At 50.3% G+C, this 15,740-nt stretch overlaps 1 protein-coding gene across 1 annotated transcript in view; it reads right to left on the reverse strand.

Annotated features, from left to right (window-relative positions):
- The window catches only part of LOC140404126 (germ cell-specific gene 1-like protein), a 43,760-nt gene extending 31,155 nt beyond the window's left edge, over positions 1-12,605 (reverse strand). The window contains exon 1 of the mRNA XM_072492544.1: positions 12,320-12,605. Within this exon, the coding sequence (XP_072348645.1) occupies positions 12,320-12,605 (286 nt within the window). The remainder of the gene's footprint in view (positions 1-12,319) is intronic.
- Positions 12,606-15,740: the final 3,135 nt, after the last annotated feature.

Consider the following 15,740-nt stretch of genomic DNA (forward strand, 5'->3'; position numbering starts at 1 on the left):
GGGACAGGGGGTGGCTGGCACTACCGAGCCTAAGTGAGTACTACTGGGCCGCCAATGTTTCAATGGTGTGTAAGTGGATGGGAGAAGGGGAGGGAGCGGCGTGGAAGAGATTGGAGAGGGCGTCCTGCAGGGGGACTAGCCTGCAAGCAATGGTGACGGCGCCGTTGCCGTTCTCACCAAAGAAATACACCACAAGCCCGGTGGTGGTGGCTACATTGAGAATTTGGGGGCAGTGGAGACGGCATAGGGGAGGGACGGGAGCTTCGGTGCGGTCCCCAATAAGAAACAATCATAGGTTCGTTCCGGGCAGAATGGATGGGGGATTTGGAGCATGGCAAAGAGCTGGGGTAGTACAATTAAGAGATCTATTTGTAGATGGGACATTTGCGAGTCTGGGAGCGCTGACGGAGAAATATGGGTTGCCCCAAGGGAATGCATTTCGGTATATGCAATTGAGGGCTTTTGCGAGGCAACAGGTGAGGGAATTCCCGCAGCTCCCGACGCAGGAAGTGCAGGATAGAGTGATCTCAGAGACATGGGTGGGGGACGGTAAGGTGGCGGACATATACAGGGAGATGAGGGACAAGGGGGAGATCATGGTAGATGAGCTGAAAGGGAAATGGGAAGAAGAACTGGGGGAGGAGATTGAGGAGGGGCTGTGGGCTGATGCCCTACGTAGGGTAAACTCATCGTCCTCGTGTGCCAGGCTAAGCCTGATACAATTTAAGGTGCTACACAGGGCGCATATGACTGGAGCACGGCTTAGTAAATTTTTGGGGGTAGAGGATAGGTGTGCGAGATGCTCGAGAGGCCCAGCGAATCACACCCACATGTTCTGGTCATGCCCGGCACTACAGGGGTTCTGGGTGGGGGTGGCAAAGGTGCTTTCGAAGGTGGTGGGGGTCCGGGTCGAACCAAGCTGGGGGTTGGCTATATTTGGGGTTGCAGAAGAGCCGGGAGTGCAGGAGGCGAGAGAGGCTGACGTGTTGGCCTTTGCGTCCCTTGTAGCCCGGCGCAGGATATTGTTAATGTGGAAGGAAGCCAAACCCCCGGGGGTGGAGACCTGGATAAACGACATGGCAGGGTTCATAAAGTTAGAACGGATTAAGTTCGTGTTAAGGGGTTCGGCTCAGGGGTTCACCAGGCGGTGGCAACCGTTCGTCGACTACCTCACAGAAAGATAGAGGGAATGGAAAAGAAGTAGATAACAGCAGCAACCCAGGGGGGAGGGGGGGGGGGCGGAGGAGGGGGGGGGGGGGGAGGAATCGGACGGACTCTCAGGGATGTTATTGTATATGTATAGGTATTTGGTATATGTAATTGTATATTGGATTGCTGGACTGTATTTTTGGAGAGTATTTATTTTGGACAAGGCAGTTGCCATTTAGTTTTGTTTTTGTTTATATATTACTTATTTATTTGTTTAAAACTGGCCACGGTTATTTATATTGCTTTATTGCTGTGTAAAAGAAACACTACGTATTGTTATGTTTGGCCAAAAAATTTGAATAAAATATATTTTTTTTTAAAATAAAAATGCAGCACAGAACAGGCCCTTCGGCCAACGATGTTGTGCCGAACCTTTGTCCTAGATTAATCATAGATTATCATAGAATTCACAGTGCAGAAGGAGGCCATTCGGCCCATCAAGTCTGCACCGGCTCTTGGAAAGAGCACCCTACCCAAGGTCAACACCTCCACCCTATCCCCATAACCACCCCACCCAACACTAAGGGCAATTTTAGACACGAAGGGCAATTTATCATGGCCAATCCACCTAACCTGCACATCTTTGGACTGTGGGAGGAAACCGGGGCACCTGGAGGAAACCTACGCAGACACGGGGAGGATGTGCAGACTCCGCACAGACAGTGACCCAAGCCGGAATCGAACCTGGGATCCTGGACCTGTGAAGCAATTGTGCTATCCACAATGCTACCATGCTGCCTTTAAGAACAAATAAATCTACACTATATAATTCTACCGTAATCCATGTACCTATCCAATAGCTGCTTGAAGGTCCCTAATGTTTCCGTCTCAACTACTTCCACAGGCAGTGCATTCCATGCCCCCACTACTCTCTGGGTAAAGAACCTACCTCTGACATCCCCCCTACATCTTCCACCATTCACCTTAAATTTATGTCCCTTTGTAATGGTTTGTTCCACCCGGGGGAAAAGTCTCTGACTGTCTATCTATTCCCCTGATCATCTTATAAACCTCTATCAAGTTGCCCCTCATCCTTCTCCGTTCTAATGAGAAAAGGCCTAGCACCCTCAACCTTTCCTCGTAAGACCTACTCTCCATTCCAAACAACATCCTGGTAAATGTCCTTTGCACCTTTTCCAAAGCTTCCACATCCTTCCTAAAATGAGGCGACCAGAACTGTACACAGTACTCCAAATGTGGCCTTACCAACGTTTTGTACAGCTGCATCATCACCTCACGGCTCTTAAATTCAATCCCTCTGTTAATGAACGCGAGCACACCATAGGCCTTCTTCACAGCTCTATCCACTTGAGTGGCAACTTTCAAAGATGTATGAACATAGACCCCAAGATCTCTCTGCTCCTCCACATTGCCAAGAACTCTACCATTAACCCTGTATTCCGCATTCATATTTGTCCTTCCAAAATGGACAACCTCACACTTTTCAGGGTTAAACTCCTGCCACTTCTCAGCCCAGCTCTGCATCCTAGCTATGTCTCTTTGCAGCCGACAACAGCCCTCCTCACTATCCACAACTCCACCAATCTTCGTATCGTCTGCAAATTTACTGACCCACCCTTCAACTCCCTCATCCAAGTCATTAATGAAAATCACAAACAGCAGAGGACCCAGAACTGATCCCTGCGGTACGCCACTGGTAACTGGGATTGTTAAGAGGAAGAAGGAGACTTATGTAAGGCTAAGGAAACAAGGTTCAGACAGGGCGCTGGAGGGATACAAGATGGCCAGGAGGGAACTGAAGAAAGGGATTAGGAGAGCTAAGAGAGGGCATGAAAAATCTTTGGCGGGTAGGATCAAGGAAAACCCCAAGGCCTTTTACACATATGTGAGAAATATGAGAATGACTAGAGCGAGGGTAGGTCCGATCAAGGACAGTAGCGGGAGATTGTATATTGAGTCTGAAGAGATAGGTGAGGTCTTGAACGAGTACTTTTCTTCTGTATTTACAAATGAGAGGGGCCATATTGTTGGAGAGGAGAGGGGGAAACAGATTGGTAAGCTTGAGGAAATACTTGTTAGGAAGGAAGATGTGTTGGGCATTTTTAAAAACTTGAGGATAGACAAGTCCCCCGGGCCTGATGGGATATATCCAAGGATTCTATGGGAAGCAAGAGATTAAATATTTCTAAACAGTAACCCCCAGTTCTAGATTCTCCCACGAGAGGAAGCAACGTCTCCACATCCACCCTGTGAATAACTCTCAGAGTCTTCTATGGTTCAATCAAGTCACCTCTCACTCTTCTAAGCTCCAGTAGATATATGCCAAGCCTGTCCAATCTTTCCCCATAAGACACCCACCCATTCCAGATTCTGATAGTTTATCGGATGGACTGGAGTTAACTACACCATTTTGAAACAGAATTTAAAACACGGCTCACTCACTCAACTCACACGATCACACATACAGTGATTAGATAGAGAAGAAGGTGACAAATTAGGATTAGAATTTATAATAGTCTCAGTCTATTTTTGGCAAGCCTGTAGTTTCTTGGATGAGTTGATGCTTTAGTTGCAGTGAAAGTCTTGTGAAACAAAGGATTCTCCGTAATCTGAGAGGTTTAGGTTGGTCCTGAGCTGAACTCGAAGTTGGAACAGCTTGGGAGAGTCCTTGTCCCACTTTCAAGGTATTGCTGGCTATTGCGTTGGCTGCTTAGATGACCTGGTTCGATGGCTTTCTGATGGCACTCAGTCTCTGCAGAACAAATTATTGCTATAATTTTAAGAGCAGGCAACAAAATGGCTCCCACGCTTTGTAACTTGAACAAGTTTAAAGTCCTTTCTCCAATAATGGGTGGTATATTGATTACACATCCTGCGCCTTCATTTGACACCCTAAAATTCACATTCATCGAACACATTAAGTTACAAGGTTTATTTTGCCCATGGTGAAACAGAAAGATGAGTCGGCTGGAATGCTCTTTGGTTAAGGGTCTATCCTCAAACAAAGGGATGTGTGAATTCTCCAGGTGACTATGAATGATCATCTTTAATTAGGTATTTGCTCGAGCCTCAGGAGTGTCTGGACCTCAAAATGTCAAAGGTCACATGGTTTGGCAGCAGCCATCTTAATTATCTATTTGAATTAACATTTTTAGAATATTGACTGAAAGTTCATAATATACTGGAACATGACAGATACCTCTCCGTTGCAATGACCTGAAGCGGAACCAAAGTGTTCACAACCTTCGAGCCATATATACAGCCACATATCCATGCCATCACTAAAACCAGATAGTTCCACCACCAAATAATCTCCTAACTCCATTTCTGCTTCCATTCACCTGCTGCTGAAATAATCATTTATACCGTTGCAACCTCAGCTTTGAACTGTTCCAATGCATTCCTGGTTGCTTTCCCACATTCTATCTCCCATTAACCTCAGCTCATCAAAAACTTGCACCGTCAGAGGGTCAGTACTGAGGGGGTGCTGCACTGTCAGAGGGTCAGTACTGAGGGAGAACTGCACTGTCAGAGGGTCAGTGCTGAGGGAGAGCTGCACTGTCAGAGGGTCAGTACTGAGGGAGAGCTGCACTGTCAGAGGGTCAGTACTGAGGGTGTGCTGCACTGTCAGAGGGTCAGTACTGAGGGAGTGCTGCACTGTCAGAGGGTCAGTACTGAGGGAGTGCTGCACTGTCCGAGGGTCAGTACTGAGGGGGTGCTGCACTGTCAGAGGGTCAGTACTGAGGGTGTGCTGCACTGTCAGAGGGTCAGTACTGAGGGAGTGCTGCACTGTCAGAGGGTCAGTACTAAGGGAGTGCCGCACTGTCAGAGGGTCAGTACTGAGGGACTGCTGCACTGTCAGAGGGTCAGTACTGAGGGAGTGCTGCACCGTCAGAGGGTCAGTACTGAGGGAGTGCTGCACTGTCAGAGGGTCAGTACTGAGGGAGTGCTGCACTGTCAGAGGGTCAGTACTGAGGGAGAGCTGCACTGTCAGAGGGTCAGTACTGAGGGGGTGCTGCACTGTCAGAGGGTCAGTACTGAGGGAGAGCTGCACTGTCAGAGGGTCAGTACTGAGGGAGAGCTGCACTGTCAGAGGGTCAGTACTGAGGGGGTGCTGCACTGTCAGAGGGTCAGTACTGAGGGGGTGCTGCACTGTCAGAGGGTCAGTACTGAGGGAGAGCTGCACTGTCAGAGGGTCAGTACTGAGGGAGAGCTGCACTGTCAGAGGGTCAGTACTGAGGGAGAGCTGCACTGTCAGAGGGTCAGTACTGAGGGTGTGTTGCACTGTCAGAGGGTCAGTACTGAGGGAGTGCTGCACTGTCAGAGGGTCAGTACTAAGGGAGTGCCGCACTGTCAGAGGGTCAGTGCTGAGGGACTGCTGCACTGTCAGAGGGTCAGTACTGAGGGAGTGCTGCACTGTCAGAGGGTCAGTACTGAGGGTATGCTGCACTGTCAGAGGGTCAGTACTGAGGGAGTGCTGCACTGTCAGAGGGTCAGTACTGAGGGACTGCTGCACTGTCAGAGGGTCAGTACTGAGGGAGAGCTGCACTGTCAGAGGGTCAGTACTGAGGGAGTGCCGCACTGTCAGAGGGTCAGTACCGAGGAGTGCTGTACTGTCACAGGGTCAGTACTGAGGGAGTGCTGCACTGTCAGAGGGTCAGCACTGAGGGAGCGCTGCACTGTCAGAGGGTCAGTACTGAGGGAGTGCCGCACTGTCAGAGGGTCAGTACCGTGGAGTGCTGCACTGTCAGAGGGTCAGTACTGAGGGTGTGCTGCACTGTCAGAGGGTCAGTATTGAGGGAGTGCTGCACTGTCAGAGGGTCAGTACTGAGGGAGAGCTGCACTGTCAGAGAGTCAGTACTGAGGGAGTGCTGCACTGTCAGAGGATCAGTACCGGGGAGTGCTGCATTGTCAGAGGGTCAGTACTGAGGGAGTGCCGCACTGTCAGAGGGTCAGTACCGGGGAGTGCTGCACTGTCAGAGGGTCAGTACTGAGGGAGTGCTGCACTGTCAGAGGGTCAGTACTGAGGGACTGCTGCACTGTCAGAGGGTCAGTACTGAGGGAGTGCTGCACTGTCAGAGGGTCAGTACTGAGGGAGTGCTGCACTGTCAGAGGGTCAGTACCGGGGAGTGCTGCACTATCAGAGGGTCAGTACCGGGGAGTGCTGCACTGTCAGAGGGTCAGTACTGAGGGAGTGCTGCACTGTCAGAGGGTCAGTACTGAGGGAGCGCTGCACTGTCAGAGGGTCAGTACTGAGGGAGTGCTGCATTGTCAAAGGGTCAGTACTGAGGGAGTGCTGCACTGTCAGAGGGTCAGTACTGAGGGAGTGCCGCACTGTCAGAGGGTCAGTACTGAGGGAGTGCTGCACTGTCCGAGGGTCAATACTGAGTGAGTGCCGCACTGTCAGAGGGTCAGTACTGAGGGAGTACTGCACTGTCAGAGGGTCAGTACTGAGGGAGTGCCGCACTGTCAGAGGGTCAGTACTGAGGGAGCGCTGCACTGTCAGAGGGTCAGTACTGAGGGAGTGCTGCATTGTCAAAGGGTCAGTACTGAGGGAGTGCTGCACTGTCAGAGGGTCAGTACTGAGGGAGTACTGCACTGTCAGAGGGTCAGTACTGAGGGAGTGCCGCACTGTCAGAGGGTCAGTACTGAGGGAGTGCCGCACTGTCAGAGGGTCAGTACTGAGGGAGTGCCAGACTGTCAGAGGGTCAGTACTGAGGGAGTGCCGCACTGTCCGAGAGTCAATACTGAGGGAGTGCCGCACTGTCAGAGGGTCAGTACTGAGGGAGTGCCGCACTGTCAGAGGGCTTGCGCTGAGGCAGCAGATGAGGGCCATGTCTTCACATCTTATCTGAAGGATGGCACATCCGTCAGTGCAATCCTTTCTCAGTACGGTACACGGGCTACCTGCCGGGGATCTAGGCTCAAGTTAAATTGGGTTCTGGAAATAATCAGCGTCGCCACTTGATCTCTGAATGGAGTCAGAGATTGGGCAGAGTTAGAAATCGGTGGTGAAGACGGTGGAAACGTCAGGGGGGGGTTGGGCATTGGGGAGAGTGGAACAAAGAACAAAGAACAAAGAAATGTACAGCACAGGAACAGGCCCTTCGGCCCTCCAAGCCCGTGCCGACCATACTGCCCGACTAAACTACAATCTTCTACACTTCCTGGGTCCGTATCCTTCTATTCCCATCCTATTCATATATTTGTCAAGATGCCCCTTAAATGTCCCTATCGTCCCTGCCTCCACTACCTCCTCCGGTAGTGAGTTCCAGGCACCCACTACCCTCTGCGTAAAAAACTTGCCTCGTACATCTACTCTAAACCTTGCCCCTCTCACCTTAAACCTATGCCCCCTAGTAATTGACCCCTCTACCCTGGGGAAAAGCCTCTGACTATCCACTCTGTCTATGCCCCTCATAATTTTGTATACCTCTATCAGGTCGCCCCTCAACCTCCTTCGTTCCAGTGAGAACAAACCGAGTTTATTCAATCGCTCCTCATAGCTTATGCCCTCCATACCAGGCAACATTCTGGTAAATCTCTTCTGCACCCTCTCTAAAGCCTCCACATCCTTCTGGTAGTGTGGCGACCAGAATTGAACACTATACTCCAAGTGTGGCCTAACTAAGGTTCTATACAGCTGCAACATGACTTGCCAATTCTTATACTCAATGCCCCGGCCAATGAAGGCAAGCATGCCGTATGCCTTCTTGACTACCTTCTCCACCTGTGTAGCCCCTTTCAGTGATCTGTGGACCTGTACTCCTAGATCTCTTTGACTTTCAATACTCTTGAGGGTTCTACCATTCACTGTATATTCCCTACCTGCATTAGCCCTTCCAAAATGCATTACCTCACATTTGTCCAGGTTAAACTCCATCTGCCATCTCTCCGCCCAAGTCTCCAGACAATCTAAATCCTGCTGTATCCTCAGACAGTCCTCATCGCTATCCGCAATTCCACCAACCTTTGTGTCGTCTGCAAACTTACTAATCAGACCAGTTACATTTTCCTCCAAATCATTTATATATACTACAAAGAGCAAAGGTCCCAGCACTGATCCCTGTGGAACACCACTGGTCACAGCCCTCCAATTAGAAAAGCATCCCTCCATTGCTACCCTCTGCCTTCTATGGCCTAGCCAGTTCTGTATCCACCTTGCCAGTTCACCCCTGATCCCGTGTGACTTCACCTTTTGTACTAGTCTACCATGAGGGACCTTGTCAAAGGCCTTACTGAAGTCCATATAGACAACATCTACTGCCCTACCTGCATCAATCATCTTAGTGACCTCCTCGAAAAACTCTATCAAGTTAGTGAGACACGACCTCCCCTTCACAAAACCGTGCTGCCTCTCACTAATACGTCCATTTGCTTCCAAATGGGAGTAGATCCTGTCTCGAAGAATTCTCTCCAGTAATTTCCCTACCACTGAAGTAAGGCTCACCGGCCTGTAGTTCCCGGGATTATCCCTGCCACCCTTCTTAAACAGAGGAACAACATTGGCTATTCTCCAGTCCTCCGGGACATCCCCTGAAGACAGCGAGGATCCAAAGATTTCTGTCAAGGCCTCAGCAATTTCCTCTCCAGCCTCCTTCAGTATTCTGGGGTAGATCCCATCCGGCCCTGGGGACTTATCTACCTTAATATTTTTTAAGACACCCAACACCTCGTCTTTTTGGATCACAATGTGACCCAGGCTATCTCCACCCCCTTCTCCAGACTCAACATCTACCAATTCCTTCTCTTTGGTGAATACTGATGCAAAGTATTCATTTAGTACCTCGCCCATTTCCTCTGGCTCCACACATAGATTCCCTTGCCTATCCTTCAGTGGGCCAACCCTTTCCCTGGCTACCCTCTTACTTTTTATGTAAGTGTAAAAAGCCTTGGGATTTTCCTTAACCCTATTTGCCAATGCCTTTTCATGACCCCTTCTAGCCCTCCTGACTCCTTGCTTAAGTTCCTTCCTACTTTCCTTATATGCCACACAGGCTTCGTCTGTTCCCAGCCTTTTAGCCCTGACAAATGCCTCCTTTTTCTTTTTGACGAGGCCTACAATATCACTCGTCATCCAAGGTTCCCGAAAATTGCCGTATTTATCTTTCTTCCTCACAGGAACATGCCTGTCCTGTATTCCTTTCAACTGACACTTGAAAGCCTCCCACATGTCAGATGTTGATTTGCCCTCAAACATCCGCCCCCAATCTATGTTCTTCAGTTCCCGCCTAATATTGTTATAATTAGCCTTCCCCCAATTTAGCACATTCATCCTCGGACCACTCTTATCCTTGTCCACCAGTACTTTAAAACTTACTGAATTGTGGTCACTGTTACCGAAATGCTCCCCTACTGAAACATCTACCACCTGGCCGGGCTCATTCCCCAATACCAGGTCCAGTACCGCCCCTTCCCTAGTTGGACTGTTTACATATTGTTTTAAGAAGCCCTCCTGGATGCTCCTTACAAACTCTGCCCCGTCTAAGCCCCTGGCACTAAGTGAGTCCCAGTCAATATTGGGGAAGTTGAAGTCTCCCATCACCACAACCCTGTTGTTTTTACTCTTTTCCAAAATCTGTCTACCTATCTGCTCCTCTATCTCCCGCTGGCTGTTGGGAGGCCTGTAGTATACCCCCAACATTGTGACTGCACCCTTCTTATTCCTGATCTCTACCCATATAGCCTCACTGCCCTCTGAGGTGTCCTCTCGCTGTATAGCTGTGATACTCTCCTGAACAAGTAGCGCAACTCCGCCTCCCCTTTTACATCCCCCTCTATCCCGCCTGAAACATCTAAATCCTGGAACGTTTAGCTGCCAATCCTGCCCTTCCCTCAACCAGGTCTCTGTAATGGCAACAACATCATAGTTCCAAGTAGTAATCCAAGCTCTAAGTTCATCTGCCTTACCCGTAATGCTCCTTGCATTAAAACATATGCACTTCAGGCCACCAGACCCGCTGTGTTCAGCAACTTCTCCCCGTCTGCGCTGCCTCAGAGCCACACTGTCCCTATTCCCTAGTTCTCCCTCAATGCTCTCACCTTCTGACCTATTGCTCCCGTGCCCACCCCCCTGCCATACTAGTTTAAACCCTCCCGTGTGACACTAGCAAACCTCGCGGCCAGGATATTTATGCCTCTCCGGTTTAGATGCAACCCGTCCATCTTATACAGGTCACACCTGCCCCGGAAGAGCTCCCAGTGGTCCAGATAACAGAAACCCTCCCTCCTACACCAGCTGTTTAGCCACGTGTTTGTCTGCTCTATCTTCCTATTTCTAGCCTCACTGGCACGTGGCACAGGGAGTAATCCCGAGATTACAACCCTCGAGGTCCTGTCTTTTAACTTTCTGCCTAGCTCCCTGAACTCCTGCTGCAGGACCTCATGCCCCTTCCTGCCTATGTCGTTAGTACCAATATGTACAACGACCTCTGCCTGTTTGCCCTCCCCCTTCAGGATTCCCTCTACCCGTTCGGAGACATCCTGGACCCTGGCACCAGGGAGGCAACATACCATCCTGGAGTCTCTTTCACGTCCACAGAAGCGCCTATCTGTGCCCCTGACTATAGAGTCCCCTATAACTATTACTCTTCTGCGCTTTGACCCTCCCTTCTGAACATCAGAGCCAGCCGTGGTGCCACTGCTCTGGCTGCTGCTGTTTTCCCCTGATAGGCTATCCCCCCCGACAGTATCCAAAGGGGTATATCTGTTCGAGAGGGGGACAACCACAGGGGATTCCTGCACTGACTGCCTGCCCTTTCTGGTGGTCACCCATTTCTCTGCCTGCACCTTGGGTGTGACCACACTTACATAACTGCGATCTATGACGCTTTCCGCCACCTGCATGCTCCTAAGTGCATCCAATTGCTGCTCCAACCGAACCATGCGGTCTGTGAGGAGCTGCAGTTGGGTGCACTTTCTGCAGATGAAGCCATCCGGGACACTGGAAGCCTCCCGGACCTGCCACATCTCACAGTCAGAGCACAGCACCCCTCTAACTGACATTGCGTCAATTAATTAAAATTAAAATTTGTCTTTTTTTTTTTTTAATACTTTTTTTAAATTTCAAAGTTACTGTCAACTATCTGTTTCCTAGCACTAGATTTCTAATAGAAATGCGATAGCTAACTGTAATATTCTCCGATCTCTGGCTTAGATATCCTCTAAATTATAATTAAGTTATTATGTTTAATTAGATCCCAAATACTCAAAACAATTTAGGTTAGAATCCCAACCAGCCACTCAGGTCACAGCTTTTCTGTGATGTCACTTCAGTTTCCCCCCGACACACACAATTTGAAAAACAGGTATAAAAGTAAAAATCACTTGCTTACCTTCTGAGATGTTCTCAGGTTCCCTCGCTGACAGAGACTGCTCCTCCACCTCCAATCCTTGACCTGCACAATGCTAATAATATAATAATATAATATGGCACTTACCTTACACCAATGGGTCTTATTATTAGGTTAGAGGAGGAGGGCGGGTGGGAGACACTACACGTGTAGTGTCTCGGGTTTCCTCTCCACCAGAATTTATTGGGGGGGGGGGGGGGGGGGGGCACTTGCCAGAGGTCGAACTTCCGGTTCCCGCCGAAATCCAAAGGGCTGCTCCTGCAAAGGTAAGTGCTTTTAAACTAACTACTCACCTCCCAGAAGGCCCCTGCGCACCGCTGCCGCCGAAATCCAAAGGGCTGCTCCTGTAAAGGTAAGGTTTTTAAACTAACTACTCACCTCCAAGAAGGCCCCTGCGCACCGCTGCCGCCGAAATCCAAAGGGCTGCTCCTGCAAAGGTAAGTGCTTTTAAACTAACTACTCACCTCCCAGAAGGCCCCTGCGCACCGCTGCCGCCGAAATCCAAAGGGCTGCTCCTGTAAAGGTAAGGTTTTTAAACTAACTACTCACCTCCAAGAAGGCCCCTGCGCACCGCTGCCGCCGAAATCCAAAGGGCTGCTCCTGCAAAGGTAAGTGCTTTTAAACTAACTACTCACCTCCCAGAAGAGCCCAGGGGATTGTGACCGAGTGTCACATGGTCAAATGGGTCACATGTTCAGAATGTCACATGATCAGACCTCCTGAAGGCAATTCCTTTGACAAGTGATTTGCTCCATTGCAATGTCAGATACAATCAATATGCAAATTAATGCTCAGACCTGTCCCAGTGATGTTCTCCTCACAGGATATCCAGATTCCTGTATGGAATGATCGGAAGGTGAAACGGTCGTCTCCCATTTCCCAGTTGTACTCGCTCTTTCCCGTGCTGCCGTTGGTGTCAGTCTCCCCAGTCAGTGGGCCGGTGCAGTCGGATGTCCTGATCTGAGTACAGGCGGGTTTCGGCACTTTCTGTGTCCCCACACACCAATAGGTGCTGGTCACAGCCGTGACCGAGAGACCCACCGCGAGTAGGTTCAGCAGAAGGGAGATAGTGTCCCGGTTCATGGTCAAACCGCCGAATCCCTGAAACACAAATTGATAAACAGCTTGGGTAAGGAATTATTAATCCACATCCCGCAATCAAAGTGGGCTAGATTGCAGGAGGTTATAGACAGGCTGATCAGTGGCAAATGGAATTCAATCTGGATAAGTGGGAGATGATGCATTTGCGCAGGACAAACAAGGCACGAGAATACATCCCAATCCTGGGAAGCACTGAGAATCAGAGGGATTTTGGTGTGTACACCGGTCCCTTAATGAAAAATGAAATGAAATTTGCTTATTGTCACAAGTAGGCTTCAATGAAGTTACTGTGAAAAGCCCCTAGTCACCACATTCCAGCACCTGTTCAGGGAGGCTGTTACAGGAATTGAACCGTGCTGCTGGCAAAGCCAGTGATTTAGCCCAGTGTGCTAAACAGCCCCTGTAGCAGAGCACAGTAAGAAGTCTTACAAAACCAGGTCAAAGTCCAACAGGTTTGTTTCGATGTCACTAGCTTTCGGAGCGCTGCTGCTTCCTCAGGTGAATGAAGAGGTATGCTCCAGAAACACATATATAGACAGATTCAAAGATGCCAGACAATGCTTGGAATGCGAGCATTAGCAGGTGATTAAATCTTGTAAATCACATTGTAGCAGAGCAGGTAGCAGGGGAGGTGGATACAGTGGTTAGGGAGGCATATGGTATACTTGCCTTCATTAGCCGAGGCACAGAGTTTAAGAGCAGGGAGGTTATGCTGGAACTGTATAAAACATTGGTTAGGCCACAGCTAGAGTATTGTTTGCAGTTCTGGAGTCCACATTTTAGGAGGGATGTGATAGCACTGGAAAGGATACAGAGGAGATTTACCAGGATGTTGCCTGGGCTGGAGAGTTTTAGCTATGAGGAGAGATTGGATAGACTGGGGTTGTTTTCCTTGGAGCAGAGGAGACTGAGATGGACATGATTGAGATGGATAAAATTATGAGGGGTATAGATAGAGTAGACAGGAAGAAAATGTTCCCCTTGGTGGAGGGATCAATGACCAGGGGGCACAGATTTAAGGTAAGGGGCAGGAGGTTTAGAGGGGATGTGAGGAAAAACCTTTTCACCCAGAGGAGGGTGGGAGTCTGGAACGTGCTGCCTGAAAGGGTGGTGGAGGCACAGTCCTGCGTAACATTTATGAAGTATTTAGATGTGCACTTGTGGGCGGCATGGTGGCGCAGTGGTTAGCACTGCTGGCTCCGGCGCTGAGTGCCTGAGTTCAATCCCGTCCCGGGTCACTGTCCGTGTGGAGTTTGCACATTCTCCCCGTGTCTGCGTGGGTCTCACCCCCACAACCCAAAGATGTGCAGAGTAGGTGGATTGGCCACACTAAATTGCCCCTTAATTGGAAAGAAAAGAATTGGGTACTCTAAATTTATTTTTTAAAAGATGTGCTCTTGCGATGCCAAGATATACAAGGCTAGGGGCCAGGTGCTGGGAAATCGGATTAGCATAGTTAGCTGGTTGGTTTTTTAAAAAAAAAAATTTTATTAAAGGTTTTCATAAAATATCAATAACAAAATGAGAAAGAAAAAAGAACCCAACAGGGTTAAGTACAAAACACAGTTTAAAAAAGCAACCCCCCAAACCCCTCCCCACCCTGTACCTAAATAATAAATTAACATTAACACCCCGACTTAACACAACAGGTGTATACACCCCCTCAGACCCTTCCAGTGTAAATAACATAAACAAAAATAAAGTAAACCCCCCCGAGCTGCTGCTGCCATTGACCAATGTCTATCGTTCTGCCAGGAAGTCTAAGAACGGTTGCCACCGCCTAAAGAACCCTTGTACCAACCCTCTCAAGGCGAATTTCACCCTCTCCAATTTAATGAACCCTGCCATATCGCTGATCCAGGATTCCACGCTTGGGAGCCTCGCATCCCTCCACTGAAGGAGAATCCTTCGCCGGGCTACCAGGGACGCAAAGGCCAGATTTCCGGCCTCATTCGCCTCCTGGACCTCTGCCACCCCAAATATTGCGAGCCCCCAGCCCGGTTTGACCCTGGATCCTACCACCCTCGACACCGTCCTCGCTACGCCCTTCCAAAATTCCCCCAGCGCTGGGCATGCCCAGAACATATGGGTGTGATTTGCTGGGCTCCCTGAGCACCTAACACACCTGTCCTCACCCCCAAAGAACCGGCTCATCCTTGTCCCGGTCATGTGTGCCCTGTGCAGCACCTTAAACTGTATGAGGCTGAGCCTCACGCACGAAGAGGAAGAGTTCACCCTCCCTAGGGAATCTGCCCACGTCCCCTCTTCGATCTCCTCTCCCAACTCCTCCTCCCACTTACCTTTCAACTCCACCACCGAGGCCTCCTCCTCCTCCTGCATCACCTGGTAAGTTTCCGAGATCTTCCCCACTCCCACCCACCCCCCCCGAGAGCACCCTGTCCTGTACTGAGCGTGGCAGCAGCCGCGGGAATTCCACCACCTGCTGTCTGGCAAACGCCCTTACCTGTAAGTACCTGAAGGTGTTCCCCGGGGGGGAGCCCGTACTTCTCCTCCAGCTCCCCCAGGCTCGCGAACATCCCGTCCACAAGCAGGTCCCCCAGCTTTCGTATCCCTGCCCTGTGTCACCCCGCAAACCCTTCACCTGTTCTTCCTGGGGCGAACCGGTGGTGCCCTCGTAATGGGGTCCACGCCGAGGCCCCAACTTCCCCCCTGTGCCGCCTCCACTGCCCCCAGATTTTGTGGGCAGCCACCACCACCGGGCTCGTGGTATACCTCCCTCCTTGGAGGGAGCAGCAGCGGCGCCGTTGCCAGCGCCCCCAGACTCGTACCCACACAGGACGCCGTCTCCAGCCTCTTCCATGCAGCCCCCTCCCCTTCCATCACCCACTTGCGCACCATCGTTGCATTGGCGGCCCAGTAGTACCCACAGAGGTTGGGCAGCGCCAGTCCCCCCTATCTCTACTCCGCTCCAGGAACACCCTTCTCACATTCGGAGTCCCTCGCGCCCACACAAACCCCATTATACTCCTGTTAACCCGCCTGAAAAAAGCCTTCGGGATAAACACGGGGAGGCACTGGTACAGGAACAAAAACCTTGGGAGCACCGTCATTTTGATTGACTGCACCCTACCCGCCAAGGACAGTGGCAACGCGTCC

This window comes from Scyliorhinus torazame, chromosome 29 (genome assembly GCF_047496885.1).
Source record: "Scyliorhinus torazame isolate Kashiwa2021f chromosome 29, sScyTor2.1, whole genome shotgun sequence".
NCBI classification, from domain to species: domain Eukaryota; kingdom Metazoa; phylum Chordata; class Chondrichthyes; order Carcharhiniformes; family Scyliorhinidae; genus Scyliorhinus; species Scyliorhinus torazame.